The 23,133-nt window shown below is 35.9% G+C and overlaps 2 protein-coding genes across 2 annotated transcripts; one reads left to right on the top strand and one right to left on the bottom strand.

The window, feature by feature from the left end:
* Positions 1-265: 265 nt before the first annotated feature.
* On the top strand, positions 266-664 carry LOC136809084 (uncharacterized). Its single transcript, XM_067065663.1, has one exon. It carries the CDS (start codon positions 266-268, stop codon positions 662-664), a length of 399 nt encoding a protein of 132 aa, XP_066921764.1.
* A 1,319-nt stretch (positions 665-1,983) lies between these two features.
* Positions 1,984-22,394, bottom strand: LOC136809037 (uncharacterized). The gene is made up of 20 exons (XM_067065612.1): positions 22,225-22,394; positions 21,618-22,001; positions 20,156-20,927; positions 18,580-18,824; positions 14,395-16,279; positions 13,600-14,197; positions 12,528-13,383; positions 11,891-12,042; positions 9,537-9,767; positions 8,633-8,779; positions 8,190-8,334; positions 7,781-7,936; positions 7,207-7,299; positions 6,711-6,852; positions 6,186-6,318; positions 5,556-5,802; positions 4,796-5,045; positions 3,842-3,934; positions 2,918-3,046; positions 1,984-2,431 (listed from the first exon to the last, which is right to left on the bottom strand). The coding sequence occupies exons 1-20, from the start codon at positions 22,385-22,387 to the stop codon at positions 2,122-2,124; spliced, it is 7,131 nt and encodes a 2,376-aa protein (XP_066921713.1). The 5' UTR covers positions 22,388-22,394; the 3' UTR covers positions 1,984-2,121.
* Positions 22,395-23,133: the final 739 nt, after the last annotated feature.

The raw sequence follows: 23,133 nt of genomic DNA, 5'->3' as shown, positions 1-23,133 counted from the left end.
GAATCGCACCAATTGTTGCTACTCTCAAGCTCGATCTCCACGAACTTTCAACTCGACAACTCGACTGGGACGATAAGATTCCAGACGAACTTCGCCCAATCTGGCTAGATCATTTCGAAATGATGCAAGAGATTCCAAATATAAAATTCAAACGTGCTGTTATTCCCTCAGATGCAACTTCATGAAAAGTCAATACCGTAGATTTTGGGGATGCATCTCAATCACTCATCTGCACTGCAATTTACGCTCGTTTTTCCTCGACCTCATGGGGAATTTTCATCACACAATCATTTTTGCCAGAACTAAAGTCGTACCAAAAGATTACACTCTACCTCGGGCAGAATTATTTGCTGCTCTTGTAAACACTCACACAAGCGAAATCGTTAAACGATCATTGAAAAGTCTTCATGATTCCTCTATCAAGCTGACCGATAACCAAATTGCAATGTACTTGATAAGCAATGACGACAAACCTTTGAAAAAGTGGGTTCGAAGTCGCGTCTTAGAAATCCTTCGTTTCTCGGACAAGAAAGATTGGTACTACATTCCAACAGATCAAAACCTTGCAGACCTTGGCACCAGAAGAGGAGCCACATTCCAGGATATCGACCAATCATCTAATTGGATCAATGAGGATAAGAAACATGCATCATCCTCTGGATGAAGTCAATCGTTCCTCGCTTGAATAGAAACGTGATTAGACACATGACAGTTATGTTCAAAATTACAAACAAGTGCAATAAATCCTAATTTTATATTCCCTGCTTTGAAATTTTTGACGAATAAACTACTCAAGGGTGATGTTGAAGAAAGATAAGAAATTAAAGTCAAAAGACATTTTGGCCGCCCCAAAACATTTCTACCTTAATAAGCCCTACCGACCCGTTGAAGCTTAAGCCTTGGGCTTTTTCATGTCTTCAAATATAATATATTTAAACATTAAACAACACATACCAAAGAAAAAGTTTTCATGTCTTTAAGTATAATACATTTAAAAATCAAATAACAACAACATACCGTACAAAAATTTATGGTTGATTTGAACAATACAACAAATTTTCGATCAAGATTGAAGAAATCAGCATCAATGATATTCTACAATCAGATGAGATGGAGTTTTTATAAGATATACTTTAATAAATGGTCATTCGAAGTAATAAAAATGACACATTCTTTAGAAATAGTAACAAAATTGTTTTATTACTGGTTAACGACCAACCAAATTGAATAAGAGCTTGTAAAAACTCCATCTCGTCCCTCTAATGCGCAAAAAGGCCAAAAATACCTTTAACAAAGTTGCTCAGTTATTTATATTCTGGAAGTAAGTTTGGAAAAAACTTTTTTAAGCCGAGCAAGCTCGACCTGGTAAGGTTGGAAAGACAGATTAAGGGCTCTGGCCATAGTCGGAAAATTGATTTTAGTATTTGAACATAAAAGCTATGTTTTAGGTTCTTTAACACTTTCAACAAAGAATTAACTTTATAAATTTGCTTTTTAATCAAATCCCTTAAGAGTAATTAAGAATTTAATTGCAGAAATGACGTTATGAACTTTAAAAAGACGTTAATAATATGTTGCATCACCTTCTTTTATAAAAAGTGCTAAGTTTTAATGGGTAATTAACCTTTTTGTTTCAAAATTTCTTTACACTGTCCGCAAAGAATTGAACTATTTTAAATTTTGCGGAAAATTTTTCTAAAGAAGTGTGTCAAAAGTTATAACTGTTTTTTTAAGCAAAATCAAGATGAAAAATTGACGAAAAACCACTAATTTGAAGATTTCAAGACAAAGAAGCATTCACAAAATTGCTCCGCAAAAATTTTTATTGTTCGGTAAAAGATACACCATCACGTGCGAAAATTTTTTTTAAATGTTTTTTCTTCGCCGAAACTAAGCTTTTCAAAGTTGAAATACTCTTCCTCGCAAAAGTCTTCATTTTCTTCTTCATCAAATTTTTTCATTGCAATTTTTGATTTTCCAGATTCAGGAATAGTTTGTCTAACAGAAAATGTATAACATGCCATAGTTTTGTTGGTTACATCAGTCAGAAAACACATTTTAAACACGGCAATTATGAAAAATTCACTATGGTCAGAGCCCTTAAGTGTTTGTACCAGTTCATTAGAAACGGCTACCGAGCGTTGGGAAAGGAACATCGTGTGTAAATTCTCTCTCTAATTGTTCGTTAGAAACAAAATGACCTCCTGCACTACAACGCCATCCTCCACCCACTTTCCGCCATTGATACCCAGCAGGACAATTACCAATTCGACGAAGTTTCTGTTGAACAGCTTCCTTATTTCTCATAGCTTCAGCTCTTTTTCGTGCTTCCTTTTCTAACCGTTTACCTTCAGCTTCAAGTTGACGGTGAATGCGTATTAAACGTTCTTGTTCTTTGCGTTGTCGTTCACGCTCCTCCTCCAATCGTTTTCTTAAAACCAAAATTAGTATAATAATACAATAATAGAATTAATACTATTAATACTAATTTAAGGGCAGAAACTTTCGCGTTTTTCACGATTTTGATCCTTTTTCGCGAAAGTTTCTGCCAGGTAAGAAATTAAACCTGAAAAACGCGAAATTTTTTTTCGCGAAAAATTAACTTTCCTACTCAAACTTTCTGCCCGCAAAACTTTCTGCCCTTAAAGTATTAATACAATACAATACAATAATACAATTACCCCATAGTTGAATATTGCGAGGGGATTTTTTACTTTCTTACTTGGATGTTTTATCTGGTGAGATTTGACCAATTTTTTATTGTCGTTTTTTTTAGGTTCTTTTTAAGCTCTGACCGAGAAAGCCGAATTTTTATAGTAGCTTTGTCTAAAAAAGACAACAAATTGATCTGTATCTGTAATGTTTTTCTAAATGCCACCCTGGAAGTGTCTGTTAAACAATAAGGTCCCGATTTTACCTCAGTTCTTCTTGTTTTCGCCTCCTCTCTTCCAATTCACGTTGAAGTTGAAGTCTTTTTTCTTCTTCCTTTGCCTCATGGAGTTCTCTTTGCAATTGTTTCAGTAAAGCAGTCTCTTCCTGGGCTTCCCTAAGATCAGACAATAGATAGAAAATAAGAAATAGACTAGTCATAGCCATACATGCCATTAAAAATATCAATCAATCTTCTTTAGACTTATCGGAGCGTAAGACATGTACCTTATTGAAAAAAAAGTAGGGTAATATTTCGAAAATGGAAAATTTAGGAATCTTTTAGTTTATACTTAAATAAATCATGAAAATGTTATACCCGGGGGGGAGGGGGGTTTCTAAACGACGGTATGTGCCGCCAAAAAATTGGCTTTCGAAATCGGCGGACTCACTTACAGTGCAGCCCTTGAGCAGTGAAAAAAAGGTACCCTTACAGTGTATTTTATCGAACGTTTCTCACCCTTACAGTTAGTTTGGTTGCATATCTTACTTATTCCTGAAGCCATTCAAAATGTGCCTGAGATGTCGACAGAATGTGCAAAACAAATCAAAATAGGCACGAGTCAACAGAACTATACAGATACTTCAGAAACATACCCTTACAGTGTATCCAACTAAAAGATAGACCCTTGTAGTGCACTCTATCAAAAGTACACCCTTACATTACATTTTGAGGGTCTCGAAAAACCTACTTTAAGGGCAGCACATGCCGTTGGTCGGACCATGTGAGTGACCCCCCCCCGGATGTTAAACTACCCACAATAACAAAAACGTCAAATTCAGAAAATATATCTCCTAGCATGGAATTCAATATCTCGAAAAGAAAGTTGCCGCGTTAGCTTGGCAACTAAGAACACTTTTGTCTGATTTTTCTGAACGCATCTATATTTAAATATGTTCGAAAAATACTTACTTTGTTTGAAGCTCTAGCTGATCTCTTTTTTCCATTTCGACTTTGACTTCGACATTCAGTTGGTGTTCGGCCTTCTCATTGGCCTCCTTCTGCCTATTTATTAACATTGATAGAAAATTTCAATCCAATAAATTCGCTCGATGGAAAAAAATTAAAATGTACGGATTAATTTTCGGATTTGATAACTTTAGCCTGAAGAATTAAAAATGGTTTGGGGTATTTTGAGCATCGTGCAATATATCCTTGAATGGATTTGAATTTTTCAGAAAATTATAATATTCAATAGCTTTTTTGGGAATACTTCTGAAACCTTTTTCAAACTTATTAACTTTATGGAACATTAAAATGGGCAATTTTTAGCAGAGCTGGTTATTACTGATGAGCTGTTCTACTAAAAAACCATACATGGGGTGGACGAAACTTTTCAAATTAAAAATAAATTACTGAAAATGTGGGGATACAGCCTGGAAAAAGGCAAAATTTGCGAAAATACACTTTGAAAGATCCTTTTCAAGCCTTAAAGCGAATGGGAAGAACTAAAATCAGTCTTGTACCCCCTGGAAATTTTAGTAATAACTTTTTACCGCCTTGGAAAAATGAAATAACACCACCTTGAAACTATTCTCGAATCCGATACAGGTTATTTAAATTCGACATATTTCACAACGTTGTTTCAACGTTTATCTAACGTTATATGGACGTTGTGAACATTAGATGAACGTTGAAGCAACGTCATGTGCCACCTGGGTTTCCTTGTACTTATTTGGATAAAGGAGCCTGTTTCACAATACTAAATTCGAGCGTTATTGTGTTCAATATGAATTGAGCTTTACAATCTTTGGTCCTTTTGGTCTGTGGAGCTCAATTCATATTGAAGACAATAAGACGCACATTAGTAAGTGGTAACTGACAGCAAGGAACAGGTGTAAATACTCATGACAACTCTCTACTTACTGTTCCGCCTTCTCTTTTTCTGCTTCCAATTTTTGTCGAGCTAATTCTTCTTGCATTTTCGCATTTTGTAATTCTTCCCACACTTCATCAGGAACACCAGCATCTCTCCCTTCTTCTTTCTTTTCTTCTTTCATCGTTATCTTCTCCATCTTCTCTTCGACTTCTTCCTCTCCCCCCTCTTCTTTGATTTCTTCGATTTTTACCTCTTGTTTGGTACTCATCTGAACGGGCTTTTGTGCATCGTCAAGCGCTGGGAAACAGGAAAAGGACCTTGAATTACTTTAACATCTATAAAGGTAACCTTTCCACCGCGTAATTTTTGAAAAATGTGAAAACTTTTTTTTGTAATCCAAAGATTCAAACTGGCTTAAAAGCTTGTAGAGCTTGAGAGTGGGACAATGGTTTTGTACAATTAGAAAATTTTTTCTATCATTTCTTAATAAACATTTTGTTTATATGCCCTTTTAAATCAAGCCTTAAGGTATATTTAGCTAAATTGCTACTCAACTCGCTGCCATTCTGGGTTAAAGGGTTAAAGCTGCAGTCTTTTTCTCAAATAAACGGAACAGATCATTCTTAGAATATAATAAACTTGTAAACTCGTAAACTCGTAAAGGTATTGAAAGTCTTTCTCGTATCATTATTTAATTTAATTTTTGAAAAACAATATACGTCATCTAGGCCCGCAAAAAAAGTTCACTATATAGGCCGCTTCTTTGCAGACGCAAATAAACTTTATACTATGAACTTGAAAACTTACTCATTTGCTTCATCAGATCATACATCATCCTTTCTTTATCTTTCTTCCGACTTCGCTCATGTTCTTTTGAATCCACTTTTGGTTTTCTCTCAGACAACATTTTGGAGACAGCTTTATGGCAATCTTCTTTTGTGATTGTTTTTCGATCTTCGGGCGCGTTCACGACACGGCTTGCACGTTGCTCGATGATGACTTTCCACATGGCAATCAAGTCACGAGCGTTACCCCAACCAGGATATGAACGTAACTGGAAAAAAAATATTACTCGGTTTTTCAAGATTCTATGTATTCACAGAATTATGAGTATAAAAAGAGCACAAAGTAAATTAATTCTATGTTCAGTTAGCCAAAATGTTAGTGCGTTTTTTCCTTTTTACTTAATGGTGTTTTTACTTATTTCCCAGGAAATTATCATTGGTTGAAAAATCATATTATGACTTTCTGTGATAAATTAAAGGTCAAAGTGATACAATTTATACGCCGTTTCCTAATTTAATTTTCAATTCTTCTTAGATGCAATAAGCTTGTAATAATAATGGAAAATAATTCATTCAAAACACAGATATAATCGCTGACATTTCTGATACATTTTGATACATTTTTTGAAAGAAGTAATAGAGAAAAACAAACCTCTTCACAGCCTTTGCCAACAATATTTTTCGTTTGTTCATCGATCGCAAAATTGTCATTTTCCGCTTTCTTGATGAAAAATTTAACACAATCTTCGCTTGTCCAATCCAAAAAGTCCATGTAACGCGTAAACCTGAAAAAAAAAAAAAAAGAAAGAAAGACGTACTTTCGATCAATTTTACAAATATTTTCAGATCATTTTCCGCCGACACTATCGTACATCTTTACAAAGCCTTTAATTCAAGTTTAAATAAAATCTAGAAATTATATAAAGCTTACTAACAAGGCTAATCAAGTATCTAAAACTCAAAAACACAAAGACGGGGGCAACACTCGAACGAAAATTTCATATACGATACGCGTCCCCTATACCAAAACATATCAGAGGGGATGTGTGCAGGCTAACACATACGGTGTTTCGAAGCCGTCTTTTAATTTTAGCTATACCATTTTGAAATTGCTCTTTTTCTATTTGCTGAGAGTGTCCAAGATTCTATCCGGTCGATATCAGTGAAATTAACCCACCTGCTTTTAAGTCCGACATTTCTGGCCAACATTTGTTCCATATCTTTTGGATAACCAGCGATGATAATCACCAGTTTGTATTCAGGATCTGTCATGGCTGCCAACAATGTGGTCAACGCTTCTTCACCATACATTCCTTTGCCTAGTATTGAAAGATTTGTTTAATCCATTAAGTAGAGGAGCTAGGTAAATTACTGTAGATAACAAATATCGAAATATTACTCTTAAAATGAACAATTATAATGAAAATTATCACGCGTAATTTTGCTTTTTCTAATATCCCCTGAATTTAAAGAAACAAGTCTTGATGCGTATCAAAATAAAGGAAACAATTGAATTATTTACGAGAAAGAGATAATGCAGAAAAAGTAAAGAATTTTCATTTCAAAATAGCAGAAAGTAAACTTTACGCGGGCAATTCGTTATAATACTTTAATACTATTCGTTGATACTTTCACGCTATTTTTATTCAAGTAGACCGCATACACCAACTCACCTAGCTCATAAGCCTCGTCAATGAAGAGAACACCTCCCTTCGCAGCATCTAATCTTTCTTGAACTTTCTTCTTCGTTTGACCAACATACTCCCCTGCAAATTTCAAATATCATTAATGGTTTAAAGGAGAAAATTGACAGAACCTGTAAAGATATCTTTGTACACCCCCTTCTCTCAAACCCACTGGAACCCCTTCCCACTGGAAAAATAGCCTAAATATCGCCCTGGTGGAAAATTATACTCTAATTTTTGTCCGATTTGATAAGCTGATTCTCACTGCAAATCTTTCAATCCCTACTGAATTTTCTGACTTGAAAACAACGGAGTTCAAATCCAAAGACATAAGAAAAAAAGGTAATATCAATCCCCATCGAGTTTTGGTCCACTATCTTTACCCCCAGTGAAAAAACCCCACCGGGTCTGTGAGAAGGGGTGTCTTTGTAGGGGTTTAGTTACAGGAAATTTGAGAAAGGAAGCTTTTTTAAATGAACCGTCTGTGTTAATAAATTTTTCATTTTCAGCGCTGCTTCATTACTTTGGTCAATCTCAAACAGTCGTGCAAACCCAATATTACCTGTAAGATCAAGACCAGACGTTTGTTCCACGTGATTTCTTGGTAATAATCCCAAATCAAATAAAATCTTCGCCATGGTTCGAGCGACGGTTGTCTTCCCTGTTCCTGGTGAACCACGGAACACGAAATGACCAAGCTCTGGCATGTCTTTCGCTCCTGAATGAAAAGTAAATATAATTAGTCCCCAATCATAATGCCTTTAAAACAAAAACTGTGCATTCTTATTATCAGAGATTTGGGAAAAGAGGAGAAGAAATGCGCTATTCATAACATAGACTTAGCAGCCTTTTGTTTCTATTGAAATGCTCGATTGTTTCCGTCCTCTTATTATGGTCAAAAGAATGCTACACTTTAAGCCTTACAATCATCTTTGACAGAGGTGGAAGAGACCACCTAAAGTAATTTATACCTTCATCTTTGGCGACTTGGAAAGTGTTCTTTATTTGGATCAACTCCTCTTTAATAGTTTCCATACGATACAGTTTGTTGAGTGGTGCAAAAGGATCAGCGTTGGAATCGTCCTCCTTGTCTGCATCTGAATCTATGTCCGAAACCTGTAGTACAATAATATTTCTCGATTGACTAATTAGATTTTTTACAATGGATTACTGATCACTAATTTTTGGAAAATCAGAAAAGTTAAATCTGAAAGATAAGAACACTTGAAAATGAGATTCAGGGAAGAAGTTGGGTCCCAATTATCCATTAATGATAGTCGACCGATACCCTGAGTAGTACTTAATCATTAAAACATCTGATAATAGTTTTCCTCATCAAGAAGATCTCCAGAAGATCTCCAGGAAATATACAAGGAGCCAAACAATTTGTCAACGAAATATAAGTTGAACAAACCTCCAACAACATCTTGCCATCAGGTCGTGATGGACGTGTTGCAGCTTTGGCGATTGCAGCTCGTATCAAATTATTGATTGCACCTGCATTCCCGAAATTGGCTTGTGTTTTTTGTTTTTCAAGCATTTCGATTACCTTTTGTTGAACCTTTTGAAAATAATGTCAAAGGTTTTCTTTTAGATTTGAAAAAAAGACCATTATGCATGAAATCGCATTATTCGGAAAAAAGTACAAAGCAGTGAGCAACATTTATAGTTATCCATCTTTACAGATACGGTCACCTTGTTTTAGCCCTGCATTTTATGCGAAACGAATGAAGTATAAAGCAAGAATGAGAAAATGAGACCTTAAAATTTGCACCCATATATGAGGGTGGAATGGAAGTGGTTTCTTCACTTTGAATAAGACTTTTCTGGAAATCAAGTTTTATTTATGTTAAAATTAAAAGGATCATGTAAGTAACACCCTTGTGTCACTACCCGGTCAGATCTGGGAAAACGCAGTGAAAAAAATAAATGATAAATACATTATATAGGTCAACCAAGTCGAAAATTCCAGATTCTTTTCGGGGAGCAGCCTAAACTAAAGTACACTTTTTCTTGCCCCGATGAACTCACCCCATTGGGTTTTAAAACGTCACAGGATCACTGATGAAGAGGTCACAGGATACAAAGGTGATAAAAAAGTATTAACCGGCTCAATTTTCTAAGGAGATTTGCTTTTAGTTGTTCAGGCCTGTACTTCTATTAGCTGAAATTGAAATCCAGAAGCATAGAATACTCAATACAAAGTTGTTTCAATTATTTTAATTATCGATGTTAAGTTTGAACTTGTTAAATCCTTGGACGAACAAGCCAGCTTGATTTAGAAATACAGTAGAACGGGAAAAGTTATTATCACCAACCTTAGACGGAAGAATGATATTTTCTTTCTTGCACACCAACTTTAGAATCTGCAACAATTCCTTTTGCGAATAATCTTCAAACATGAATGGATAATCAGCTGAGAATCTTCTGGCGAGGCCTGGATTCTGATTACGTAACATTTCACGCATTTGTTTCTCGTAACCAAGCAACAAAACTGCAATGTCATCACTTTCTGTATTTTGCACCTTTTCCACAATCGTATCCAAGACCTGTAACGTAAAACACCGAATGTTGCTCAAAACTATACGAAGCAAAGGAAAGAGTAAATAAGAAAGGAGAATAATTTGGCGATCTAGGGAAGAAATTGAAAATGTCAAAATGGAGTTGGCTCTTCGCAGCAGAAAAACCGTTAAATCTTTTATATTTTGCACGCATTTTCTAATCCACTAGATACATACCCTGAGTATCAGAGGTTAAGTTTTCAAAGAAAGAAGTAACCTCTGAAGACAAATAATATAAATTTTATCGCGCATGTGTCAATCTAATCACTGTAGAAAAAATCAAAGATGAAGAGCAAATATTACCATATTAATGTCTGTAGCAGACTGTATCAGTATGCAGTTTACTATTTACGAATTCCCCAGAAACCTCCAAGTGTAGTTGAAATGAGTTTATTTCGAAAGAAATCTTTTACATGATCCCCAAATGTATAACAGTAATTACTAAACTTTTTAATTGAATCGAAATAATAGACAAACTTTATGTTATGAATCTCTATCACTGACTCTTTTTACAAAGCATTGATGACTTTTTGTAAGTTGTGTTTTCAACGACGGGAATAAAAATATCGACTATGACGCTCATCCAAGATCTTGGATGGTCGTCATGGTTACTTTTGTCTTTGCTGATTGCGCGATGAATAGAATCTCGATTCGTCGGCACAGCGTAAATATATGATTTTGAGCTGTGCTTTTCACGGTACTAGATACATGGTCGAGGGCATGTACGAGAGAACATAAAATAGCGAGGATAAGCGAATCAAGAAATACAAAAGATTTTTCGATTTTCTCCTGTGTTGCTGTGGCAAATGGAATTATTTTTTTCAAAAGAAAAAAAAACATAAACGTGTAACTCTCTTTCATTCATAAATAATAGGAATAGTTTTGGGCTATTTCGTTAGTCCTGTTAGCTTAAGCCGCCAGAGAAATTTATTTTTGGATATCAAGAACTCCCAAGGATAAACAGTAAGTCTTTTTTTAGTTTGAATATGAAAGATACCAAAAGAAAAGTAGTAGAAAAATTTGTCTGTTCAAATGTAAAAATACGAATTTTTTCAAACTTTTTGTTCTGTTTTGACTCTTTTTCTATACATACAGCCAAATCTTTAGATTGTTGCTGCTTGTTTGAATTAAAAATTGTCCAATAATCCAATCTCTTTCTTTCAATCTTCAATCCTTTTTATCATTGAAAAATATTTTTTGGTATATACATCAGAAATTCAAAACAAAAACAATTTGTGAAAGTATCTATGTCAGCGACGTCAAATCTTCAAATGATAACTTTGAAAAATATTTCATGAAACTTCAGAAAACCAGTGTGTAGTAAAAGGTCTAGGTGGCCCTTTCAATACAAGTTTTTTTGTGAGTAATGTCAATTTTTACCAGGTGGACTTTTTCGGGGGTCTGAGGAGTGACAAATCTTTTAGCCAAGCTAGCGTAAAGAAAAATCATTACAACCCAAAGATATCTATACATCGTTGGGAAGAAAAAGAACTGAAGTTTCTTCTGAGAGGGGTGCCAAATTACAAGACAAATATTTCTTACATTAACTACACTTAAAAAACTGCCTTTTTTAGGATATGGCTGGAAAAGGTTGTGGTCATTCGTAATGTAATTTCAATATCAATCGAAAGGAGAAGAATTCAGGGTTTCAAAAATACCAAACTTTGAAATAAATCTAAAGACTGTAGAGTGATGGTATACAAAAGTGCTATGAAACAATAAAATTTTAAAAAGCTTAATTTTTTGACGTGAAAGTTACACTTAGAAAACTGCCTTTTTTTAGGATATGGCTGGGAAAGGTTGTGGTTGTAAAATAACTTGAAAATTTTTTGTCATGGCTCATTCGTAATGTAATTTCAATATCAATCGAAAGAAGAAGAATTAAAAATATAAAAAGCTTCATTTTTTGACGTAAAAAAGTGACGTCAAACCTCCGGATTTCAACGCATGACATAAAACGCAACGTCAATTCTGCGCCATGACAAACTATTGAACAACTCAAAGTCATCTTTTCAAAGCATAACATCATTGCGTGCGAAAGGGAGACAAATAAAATGACATACAGGCTACGGCTATTTACATATAGAAGATGAAATAGCAAAGAGACTAACCTGTTTTCCGTAATTATTATCATCAAGGTTATACGCTTCATCGATGACCAACACTTTCCCACGTGCTTTCTCCAACATCTCGTTTGTTTTGCGTTGAGATTCACCGACGTGAGAACCAACTAAATCACTTGTAGATGCCATTACTACATCACCTGCCAATGAAATAAAAAGTTTTCCAAATACCGCTTGTACTGAAGGTCTTTAAAGCTAACATTATCACTTCCTTAAGTTTTAGATTGTATGACCTCTCGGTAAGTAAATTCAATCAGAATGAAACCCACACAACTGGCACAAAAGTCTTTCAAATTTATTTATACTATTTAGGTGTTTAGATAACGCTGGATGTTTAGTTTTACTTGAAATTTGTTGAAATTGACGAATAACATGTCAAATATTGACCCCTAGAGAGGTCCTGATGTTTTGGCGAAAAAGTGTCCCTGAGAAAGAAAAATCAGTGAAAAAGAAACCTATAGAGAGACATTCGAAGATGTCCTATAACGAGGGAGAGTTTGTTTGTTTTTTTTTTGCCTTTTTTTGCCTAGAAAGTAGAAAAGTTTAGATTTTGACCTTTAAGAGAGATTTGCGTGCAAAGCTTCAACGCCCGATTGAATAACGGACAAAATATATATCAAATTACCATTAGATAATATGCTCAACTCTTTCAACAGCCGTCCATACAATTCAGCACAGGTGGTCTTGCCTGTTCCTGGATTACCAAGGAACAACCGATTCAGCATAATGGGTAACATCTTTTCTCCTAGCATCTCTCTTTCATAATTCTTGGTGCAAAGGTCAAGTAACTCTTCCACTGACTTCTTGATAGTGCTCCATCCGATTTTCTCTTTAATCTCATCCAAAACGTCCTGCAGTTTTGGATTGTTCAAAGGCGATTCTCCCATTACATCCTCGATCCGAATCATCGAGTCATTTTCGTCGAAATCTTCACGCCCTATCGCAATAGTAATTGCTTTCTCAACCTCCTTTCGAACAGCTCTGGCGTTGCCAAAGCCTTTACACCCTGCTTGTTTTGCCAATCTTTTAGAAACAACCTTACTGGCCTTCTCATCCGATCTGAACTTTCGACCTTTCAGTTGTCCTTCCCAAATGGTTTTTAATTCTTTTTCGTTGAAATCTTCGAAGTAAACCATCTCGAAACGACTCTTAATACCTTCGTTGTAGGAAAATAATTTCTGGTTCATGTCGTCCTCATACCCAGCTAAGATGATGGACAACTTATCTCGCTTATTCTCTGCAATGACTAGAAGCTCAGACACAATTGGTTTTCCTTTGAAATCTCCATTTGGATCTAAATCATAAGCTTCATCGATGAAAAGGACGCCTCCCTCTACTGAATCTGCTAATTCTCGGAATTTCTTTGGACCATCATCTTTGAGCTTTTGTGCAGATGTTTCGACGAAGGTATCAGATGGACGAGCACCAGAATCTTTCAAGATACCAGCCAACATTCGTGCAACTGTCGTCTTTCCTGAACCCTGGAAAATAAAGAAATGTCGTGATTGAAGAGACTGCCCCAGAGAAAAAGACAAACTTTATTTAGTGAAATAAAAAAGCTTCTGCACATTAACGCCAAGTGGAAGAAGTTAAGCAAAGAAAAGGATAGATAACCAGGCTTTGGAATAAAAAGCATATCTCAAAAATACAAATGTTCATTTTGAAAATTGAAAATACTGCTCAAAATATCAACTTACTGCGTTTCCAAGGAAGCAATAATTCAACGTTCTTGGATTTGCTTTCTGTAACGCAGGACTCAAACGACAGAATTTCAAGGATGACTTGAAAATATTAAAGGCTGATGTTTTCACTTTGCGAATACCAGCCAAATTCATCAGTTTATCCATTTGCTCACATTCGATATTCTCCTCCTCTTTCAACGTTTCCCATTTGTTGATTGGATTTTCTTGATCCACAGCATCGGCGCCATCTTCATCTTCACCAGAGTTGCTTAGCAACAATTGTTTTTCATCTTCAGTCATCCATCGATCAACATAATCCATTGGATAGGAGTTTGAAAATCTCAATAAAAAGTCTTTCCCTTCTTGCGATGTAGGATCTTGGTGAAGAATCTGTCTCGCCTTTGCAATGTAATACAATGGATGGAAGTCGTTGCCAGGGATTTTCTTGAAATAATCTCCTAGAGCTCTGTTTGATTCTTCAAAATCTTCAGCTCTCTGTTGCTCTAGAGCTTCTAGTAATAACAAATCAGGCATTTCTTTCTTTGTGTTTGATTTCTTGAGGTGATTGATGTAGTTAATACCATCAAATGGCTTCTCAGAAGCAGCATTGGATCTTAAATGAAAAGGAGTATTGAAAATAAATAAATTGTATTAATGGAGTTTTCTCCTCTTTTTCTCAATCTCTGAAACTATTTTTACAGCACCTGTGCATTTCAAACCTGAATGATGAATTGAAGAATACTATGAATCATGGAACGCGTATTATCAATGTATCAACTTAAAAATAATAAAAAACATTTAAACACATACCCAGATGCTGTGATGCAAAATTGCAATTTACTCATCAATTCCTTCTGTTTGTTTTCGCCGAGTATGTTTGCTCTACCAAGTGCGTAACCATCCCATTTCATGATCTTCTCTTGTTTCATCATGTCGTCGGAAGTGGTATTTTGTTCTGCCTGGTCATCTTCATAAGTCATCAATGAAATCTCAGATTTTTCATCTTCTGGGATTTCAAATTTTGGGTACGATGGCTTCAACTCAGCTCTGACTGGGGATGGCCTCTGTTGTTGCATGACAGAGACAATGGATTGAAGATCTCGAATGGACAACGTCACTTTATGGGTAGCCATCATTGGGTAGGGATCCCATACAATGAGATGGTCCCAACCATTCATTCGGTTATGTTGGAGTACAGAATAGCCTTCGTTTCGCTGTTTATGTACCCATTCGTTTTTCTGGTGTGCCTTTTTATTCTTCCCTGGATAATCTTGAGGATCAACCAATACACGACAACAAAAGACAAAACCAAACAATATGCATGTCTCCTTCAATGATTTCATTTCCTTAATAAGCTTCTTGATATTTTTCATCGTCCATTCGTTTAACTGAGCTCCATTTAGCGTAGATGTTTTTGAATAGCTCTTGAAATCTGTGTTCGAATTTTGAGAACCATACCGGAAACAGGGTACCATTTTCATATCCAGCAATGGTCTGTCCCATGGTTTTTTGTTTTCACTCCATTTTTCCAGACACTTCAATGCATTGATATGGCTACTAATAAAAGTTTCGAGCATCTCAGTAGTGTAAATTGGTTTCGGACCATAACATTGTAGTTCCAGTGGTAGAGAAGGCATTTGGAAGTCTTCTGGGTTCTTGGTCTTAGGTTCTAACTTTGAAGCATAATCCCTAATAGTCCTCAAAATACATTCCGGACAATTTGAAGGAAAGCCTTTAATGCACAAATCAACATTCTCGAATGAGTGTTTGTTCGGACAGACCCAAGTTGTTTTAGGTTTACATGAAACTTTCATGCCAGCTTTATTACAAGTTGACTTGATAATATTGCCGCAAATCTTGAAATTCCAACACGTCAAATTGACATCTTCTCTACAGTTGGTCTTGGAAGGATCACTAACATTCTCTTGATATTCAAAGCATTTGAAGTCTTTGGTATGACCACATTGAATCTGTACGTTGCTAATCTTCTCCTGGCATTTCTCATTCAACAAGGTGTTGGCAATCAATTTTTTCATAACTTCACTGCATTTCATGTCAAAACTGTGAGTGCAAGTATCTCTTTGAACACCAACGATTTCTTTACACTTATCCAGATACTTGGCAATTTGCGAGGGAGGACTACACCACGAGGTAATCCTTGGTGTATGCAGAATGTTTCCTCGTAATAATGGTGGATGACCTTTACCCCAAGGATCCCAAGAAGCCATCATGGCAGACAGTGAACAAGGTAATTTGACATCGTGACCACATAGTCTGTTTTGAACTATGATCGTTTCTTTGCAATCTTGAAGGAGTTTGTCATGAGACATATGACATTTGACAGTTGATTCATGCCCGCATCTGCGAACCAATTTAACATTCTGCTCACATTGGGTATGTAAAACAGAAGGTCCAAACTGGTTTCTTCCTTCATGAACTTCGATAATGGGTGGACAATGCTTGAGAACACCTCTAGATTCCAACTGTTGTTTCTGGGAACAGGATATTGTTGCAGTGTGACCACATTCTGGGTTGATGATGTCGACATTCTCAGAGCATTTACAAAAAAATACAGCCTGTTGGAAAGCATCGTAGCATTTCATTTTAGTAGTGTGACCACATTTTCGTTTGAAATCCACTTGTTGATTGCAGATGTGATCCGTCAAACCATAAGATTGTCTTTCCACCACAACTCCTGGAAAAAATTATGTCACACTTCATTATTTTTGTGGTTTGTCTAATTGTATTGATTGATACAATGGTGGTTGGGGGGGGGACTTCTCACAGACCCACTGGGACCCCTTCCCATTGGAAAAATTAGCTGAAATATATTATACTTTTTGTCCCTGCTAAAAATAATCAGAAAATGAAATCCTCACTGCAAAATATCGCGCTATTTTTTCCATCCCCACTGAGTTTTCTGGCACGAGTTTTACCATTTTTGGTCAACGAGTTATCCAAGAACCTTCAACTTTGGCCCTTGTTTTACTTTATTACTTCTTTACTGAAGACAGCCTCTAGCGAATTGATTTGAAGTTTTACCACTGGGCACCTTTCCGTCATTCAGTCAGGTTCGTGCAGCAAACTTATCTGCTTTAATTCCCCTAGCCTATCCCCCCTTAGCCGCGACCTGGCACTTAAAGGGTTGCGCAGTGTGTGTATCAGTTATTAACCTACCGTGAAAAGCACAGGTCGAAATCATATATCGACGCTGTGCCGACCAATCCAGATTCTATTCAGCGCGCAATCAACGCAGAGAAAAGTAACCATGACGACCATCCAAAATCTTGGATGAAGTTCAAAGGTAATATTTTTATTCCCGTCGTTGAAAACACAACTCAAGAATGTCATCAATGCTTTTTAAAAAGAGTCAGTGATGGAGAATCATAACATAAAGTCTGTCTATTATTTCGATTCAATTAAGTGACATTTCCATAATCAAAAGTTTACTAATTACTGTTATACATTTGGGGGATATGTAAAAGATTTCTTTTGAAAGAAACTCCTTTCAATTACACTTGGAGGTTTCTGGGGAATTCGTAAATAGTAAACTGCATACTGATGCAGTCTGCTAGACATTAATATGGTAATATTTGCTCTTCATCTTTGATTTTATTTTCAGTGATTAGATTGACACATGCGCGATAAAATTTATATTATTGGTCTTCAGAGGTTGAAATATTCTCAACCTCTGATACTCAGGGTATTATTAACCTGTAATTGGTAAATTTTTAATCCTCTCAAGTTACTTTGATCAATTCCTATTTATAAAAAAATGTGTATGTTATGTTTCAAAATAGCTTTCTTTATAGTAGAATATTTTCAACGTTTTTTTTATATGTGATTTTATAGTACTAGCCAAGGTTCTAAACTAATAGTATAATTTTGGCTTTAAAAAGATGTATACTATTGGCTTAGTTTCAAACAAACTCGATAAAAACATGTTCCGCCTTTGCTGAAGACTTTTTGTATTCCCAAGGGGTGTTTTTCCACTAACGGCTTAAGGTAACTGCATTAATGTAACTTTTTCATAAAAGGATGCATAGCCCAAACTATTCATATAATTTTTGGATGAAAAGAGATGGTTGCACGTTGATTTTTTCATTTATTGATTTCCCAAAGCAACACAGGAGAAAAATCGTTGAATCTTTTGTATTTTTCACGCATTTTTAATCCACTAATACATGGTCGAGGGGGAATGTATAAGAGAACAAAAGAGCGAGGATAGGCGGGTCAGGAAATACAAAAGATTTTCTGTGGGAGATGAAATTATTACTTACAAAAGAAAACATAAACGCGTAACCATCTCTTTTCATCCACAACTTATATGAATAGTTTTGGGCTATTCAGCGTTTTATTACACGTTCTGTTACTGTTAGCTTAAGCCGCTAGTGGAAAAACACCCAAGGCAATAAAAATCTTTCGTTATCAAAAGCAAAAATAATCTACATTATTCCCAAGAGCAAATAAAAATGACAAACTTTTTCTCTTTGTTTCAAACGAATTATTTTTATCAAGACAATCAGGAACGACAAATTGTCGTTTTGATTGCAGGAAAAAGTCTAAGATCTGATTGGATGTGATAAAACGAGTCGCAACAAAACAATTGTTTGCAATCAGGCGTTTGTAGGAGTGTATTGAAAACTCGTCAAACGGAGGTTAGACGTCTGACACTCTGGCTATGAAAGTACAGCACCTGACCCCGAGAATGTAGTAAACCCCGAGAATGTAGGTTTTTCATTTTTAAGCATTGTAGCCCTAACGATAGTTCAACTTAATAGGAAGTTGTTTCAAAAGTAAATCTACATCTTTCAGGTTTGATTCAAATTTAACCTACATTCTCTGGGTCAGGTGCTGTACAGTCTTCATCAAAGATCCTGGATGATTGTAATTTTTTTTAGCTGTGAAAAGGCGCTGAATAGAATCATTATCTTCAAAGTTTACATCAACATCAATATACGATAATGGTTGTTAAAATTTTATACTAGGATATACCTGGGTCACATTTCTGTCCGGTCCAACCTTCAAGTTTCTTCGCTTGATCGCAAGAGACTTGCTCTTTGTGTCCACATCTTGGCAACATAACGTCGACTTTCTGATTACATTGAAACATCTGTGTACCGTCCTCATACTTTTGTTTTAAGTAGCATTGAACTTTAATTGAATGGCCACACGATGGTGTGTAAGTGACATCTTCTTTACACTGTTTAACTTTTGAAGGATCTTTCTTATATTCGTACCTTATAAAAGTGAAATATGAAAATTATATCAGACACAATAATTAACTTACTAATGCGCAACGAAGTAAATGAGCCTCAACAGCTCACAAAGAAACCTTTTTGTGCATCGATACATAATTCCTAGCGACAGTTTACTGCCATAACATACGACTGCTAAGCCATTGTGATGATGATTATTTAAAGCCCGGGGGCACTCCATTTCTAAACGACGGCATGTGCCGCCAAAAAAGGGCCTTCAAAAACGGATCCTGACATTGCAGTGCTTGATATCTGTTCACTGCTCAAGCGGTGCACTTATTGTTGTTAATCTGACCCTCATAAGAGAATATATAGGTATCCTTACAGTTAGTTTTACCGAACGTTTCTGACACTTACAGTATAGTTTGATTTCATATTTTATTTTGGAGTTGAGAATAAGTGTCGACACAATGTGCAAAACAAATCAAAAGGGGTACGAGTCAAAACTATAAAGATACATCAGATTTTTGCAATCAGACTTGCAATGCAGCAGTCCGCCGAAACACACCCTTACAGTGTATCCAGCTAAAAGAAGACCCGTATAGTGCACTTTATCAAAAGTACACCCTTACAGTGCATTTCGAGGGTCTCGAAAAACCTAACCTTAAGGGCGGCACATACCATGGGTCGGGTCATATGAGTACCACCCCTGGGATTTAAAGTTATAAGCCGACTCTTTATCCATTATCAAGATTATTTACTCAGGGAAACTGAAGGTTCCAAAGTGCACTGCACATTAAGAGTCCATGTGAGACATGGTGCACTACACCATTTAAAATCTTAAAGATTTTAAAAATTTTAAAAAGTATTTTAAAACAAGTGCATCTTGAGGTCTAGTATTTTTCAATTGATTTGCCAAAATTTAGCTATATTCTTTATGTATTACGAGGGTCAGATTAACAACAACAAGAAAGCCTAGGTGGCGTAAAGGCCCAGCAGTTTTGGCACTGTCAGCATATTTTCCCATATTTCGCCACACAGCAGGAGCGAATTTGTATAGACTCGAGTCGGGCGAGCAATAAAGATTTAATTGCTTTAAACTTTTTTTTCCTAATTAAGAAAGAAAGATTTGAGCATATAAGTTGGAGGTATTAATTATATGTGTTTTTTTTCTTACGTATGCGCACAATAGAAAGTCGGGTAGTTCAATTTTAGCCTGAAATCGTCGATTGATAATTGCGCGCATAGGCCCCGACAGAGTCAAATTTTTTCGACCAGTTGTGTTTTAATTATTTTGTTTGGTACTTTCATTCGTGTTCAAAAGTAGTGTTTTCCGGACGTTACACTTGAAATAGTTTTAGAAATATGCTTACCATGTACAGCAAAGAACTTGCAACTGATGGCAACATCCTTCATACACGTATGGATTGATAGACAGTTGTTGGCATTCTGGATATTTAGCTGTTCCATTGGCAATATCAGTTTCGTCAGCGCATGATATTTGCACTCTATGTTGGCAAGGTAACTGGACATCAACTTGGGTCGTGCAACGATAATTTCTTAAAGCTTCGTCAATTTTCACTCTAGAAACATCGAAAGTGGAGTGTTGCGATAGATTGCTGTAAATATCAGCGCATGTAAGATTCAAACCATGAGTTTGACAAGGCGGTTTTTTAATTTTTTCTTTGCATTGAGTATTGTGGGTATCTATGTTTGGGTAATGGCAAGGTATGTTGCAAAGATGTGAACATGATAATTCAACAGTGCATTGAACATCACAGAATCCAAGTCGCAATTGGTTAGCGTGCTTTGCAGTTACAGTTTGCTCTCGATGCACTGGACAGCAGATTGGTAGCTCTTTACCGAGACGAGGACCATGGTAGTTGATTTCTTCCACATTCTCATTGATCGATTTTGGATCAGTGTCAGACTCAGCTGGTTCCCGAAGCTTTCGGATGGTCTCAGTCCAGTGAGCGACAGATTCATCAACTTTACCAGTTTCGAAGTAGCTGATATTACCAAGGATATACATACCAAGTCGTGCTCTGCTGAGGAGGACAACTAAACGATTACGTAGCTTGACGAATCCTGTACGACTCTTGTCATCAATGACCAGAGAAATGATCACAATGTCTGCTTCATCACCTACAGAAAAGAGATGTAAAACGTGAAAAAAAAGTTTTTAGCTTACGAAAAGATTCTCTAGATACCAAAGGTAAAGATTGGGAAAGTTGGAGCTTTCTGGTAACCTACTGAGTCCGAGGCTACCCAACTTGTTCATTTCTCAAAAATATAAATATTAGTCCTTGGCAAACAGCTGTTAAAGGTTCGTATTATAACTAAGTCACAGACTGTGACTTGTGTAAGTTGGAACTTATAAGTATTTATTGTTTAATTTTTCTATTTTCTAATACACGAGTTTCGAATTAAATCTGGCGCGAGAGAAAAAATCAAGTAAATAAAAGGAGCGATAAGGGGAAATGCCTTATAAAAGGTTGATAGATTTCCTTTCTTATCTTTTGAAAGCCAGGTGTTCATTCAAAAGATGTTTTTCTATTTTAAATTCAATAAAAGAAATATGATTAAACGATTGACTTTTTATTTTAATGTTTTTTGTTTTCATAATGACCCATAAAGTCTGTCAAAATGGAAAAATGAGCTAAAATTGCTTGATACACGGCCAATTTTCGTTCTGTTTACTTGATTTTTTTCGTGCAAATTTACATGGGATCAAAGCTAAAGCTAAGTAAAAATTTAATTCGAAACCCGTGTATTTGTGTAGAGAGGAATGGCCAATGATAAAAAAATCTTTAATGAAGTAATTCATTTACATACCTTGGAACCTATCGACAGTTGACATTCTAACTGAATTTTGAGCACTGAATTTATCAAAGAGTCTGTTGCTTCTCATGTCCTTCTGCATTAACATTAATTGACCTTTGTACGGAGTCAAGATCGCTATCGATTGCTTGGGAACACCACACTTGACCAAATACTCTGTCAATTTTACCGCCATTTTAGCTTCAGTGTTATTGACTCGTGACAAACCCACCTGCGCCTTTGTCTGTGCTCCAGAATGAGTCCAGAAATAAATGTGTGGTAACACTCCTGGTACCTCGCGACCTTTGCCAACGCATTTACGAAGCAGATTCAACGCTGGGTCATTACCATAAGATATAGCGTATCGATGTTGAGGTTTAGCTGACACCTGCTGGTCACCTATTGGTTTAAAGTAAAAAATAACTCATTAGGATGTTCCTCGGTTAGATCTATTTTGCAGTATACTAAATTTAATTCGCCGCTGTAATATAAAGTTTTGATCGGCTACGGAAAATGTTAGCTTAATTTCATAAAGTATACACTCATCAACATTACAAGATGACTGTTTCAAAACCTGTAAGAAAAAGTTTTCACAGCTGAATGTTCGCCAAGTAATACTCACCAATTTTCTTTGTTTGACATTTTTCATGATCTTCAATTTCAACGATTTCATCATAAAAGTCTCTGGTGAGATCACAGATATTTTTACGCATACGACGTTGGATGGATAAACAACTTGACGGGATGTTATGAATGGTCGGTGCTTTAATCAGACGCTCGAACATTGACACGTTTATTCTGAAAAAGAACGATCAATTAAATCAAACTACCCAGTACCCGGCGTCGCACGCCGGTTAAGCTGAAGCTGAACGCACCAAAAGTCACTATGCTGAAGCTGACTTAAAAGCACAATCGAATAAAAGAAAATCAATCTCTTCAAAGTTTGACTCTAGCCCTCCCCTAGGTCTCTTATCTTTTAACCATATTTGGATTGTGTACTGTCTCCTTGACGTATTTTTTTATTTAAGTAAAACATTATCCGAAAGAGCATATTGAAATTATACCGTAGTAGAGTGGTCCGAAACGACTCTGCAAGTAGAAATTTTTCTCGCTTCGCTCGCATTAAACATACCTCCAAGTTCTCGATAAATTGAAAAAAATGTATGTCATGGTAGAGCAGTGAAATGTAGAAATGACAATTCTTCAGGAAAAAACGGGAAAGCCACAAGGAATCGATTAGAAATAGTGTAACTTATGGAACGCCATAGCTGCCATAAGACCTCTTTATGTAAAGCTCTTTTTTTATGACCTCTTTTTAAGACCTCTTTTAAAGACCTGTTTTATTATGAGCTCATTTTAAGACCTCTTTTGAAGACCTTTTTTGAAGACCTCTTTTATTATGAGCTCTTTTGGGATAGAAAGCCGCGTATTACTGGTCTTTCCTAATTCAATCCATACTATTATATAATACTTGTTCCAATGTTCCAATACTACTATACTATACTATGCTACACTATACTATGCTATGCTA

Source organism: Clytia hemisphaerica, unplaced genomic scaffold (genome assembly GCF_902728285.1).
Source record: "Clytia hemisphaerica strain Z4C2 unplaced genomic scaffold, Clytia hemisphaerica genome assembly, whole genome shotgun sequence".
Lineage (NCBI taxonomy): Eukaryota > Metazoa > Cnidaria > Hydrozoa > Leptothecata > Clytiidae > Clytia > Clytia hemisphaerica.
The sequence above is the reverse complement of the archived record's forward strand: the minus strand, read 5'-3'. Positions and strand labels throughout refer to the sequence as shown.

What these genes read in the sequence shown, in the direction of transcription:
- LOC136809084 (XM_067065663.1), top strand. Translation starts at nt 266, where the DNA reads ATGGGGAATTTTCATCACACAATCATTTTTGCCAGAACTAAAGTCGTA.
- LOC136809037 (XM_067065612.1), bottom strand. Translation starts at nt 22,387, where the DNA reads ATGTTCGAGCGTCTGATTAAAGCACCGACCATTCATAACATCCCGTCA. An exon ending in CCAAGTCGCCAAAGATGAAG is followed by an intron (nt 7,937 to 8,189) that starts GTATAAATTACT and finishes CTTTTCATTCAG; the next exon opens with GAGCGAAAGACATGCCAGAG. An exon ending in TGACGAGGCTTATGAGCTAG is followed by an intron (nt 6,853 to 7,206) that starts GTGAGTTGGTGT and finishes TTTCAATACTAG; the next exon opens with GCAAAGGAATGTATGGTGAA.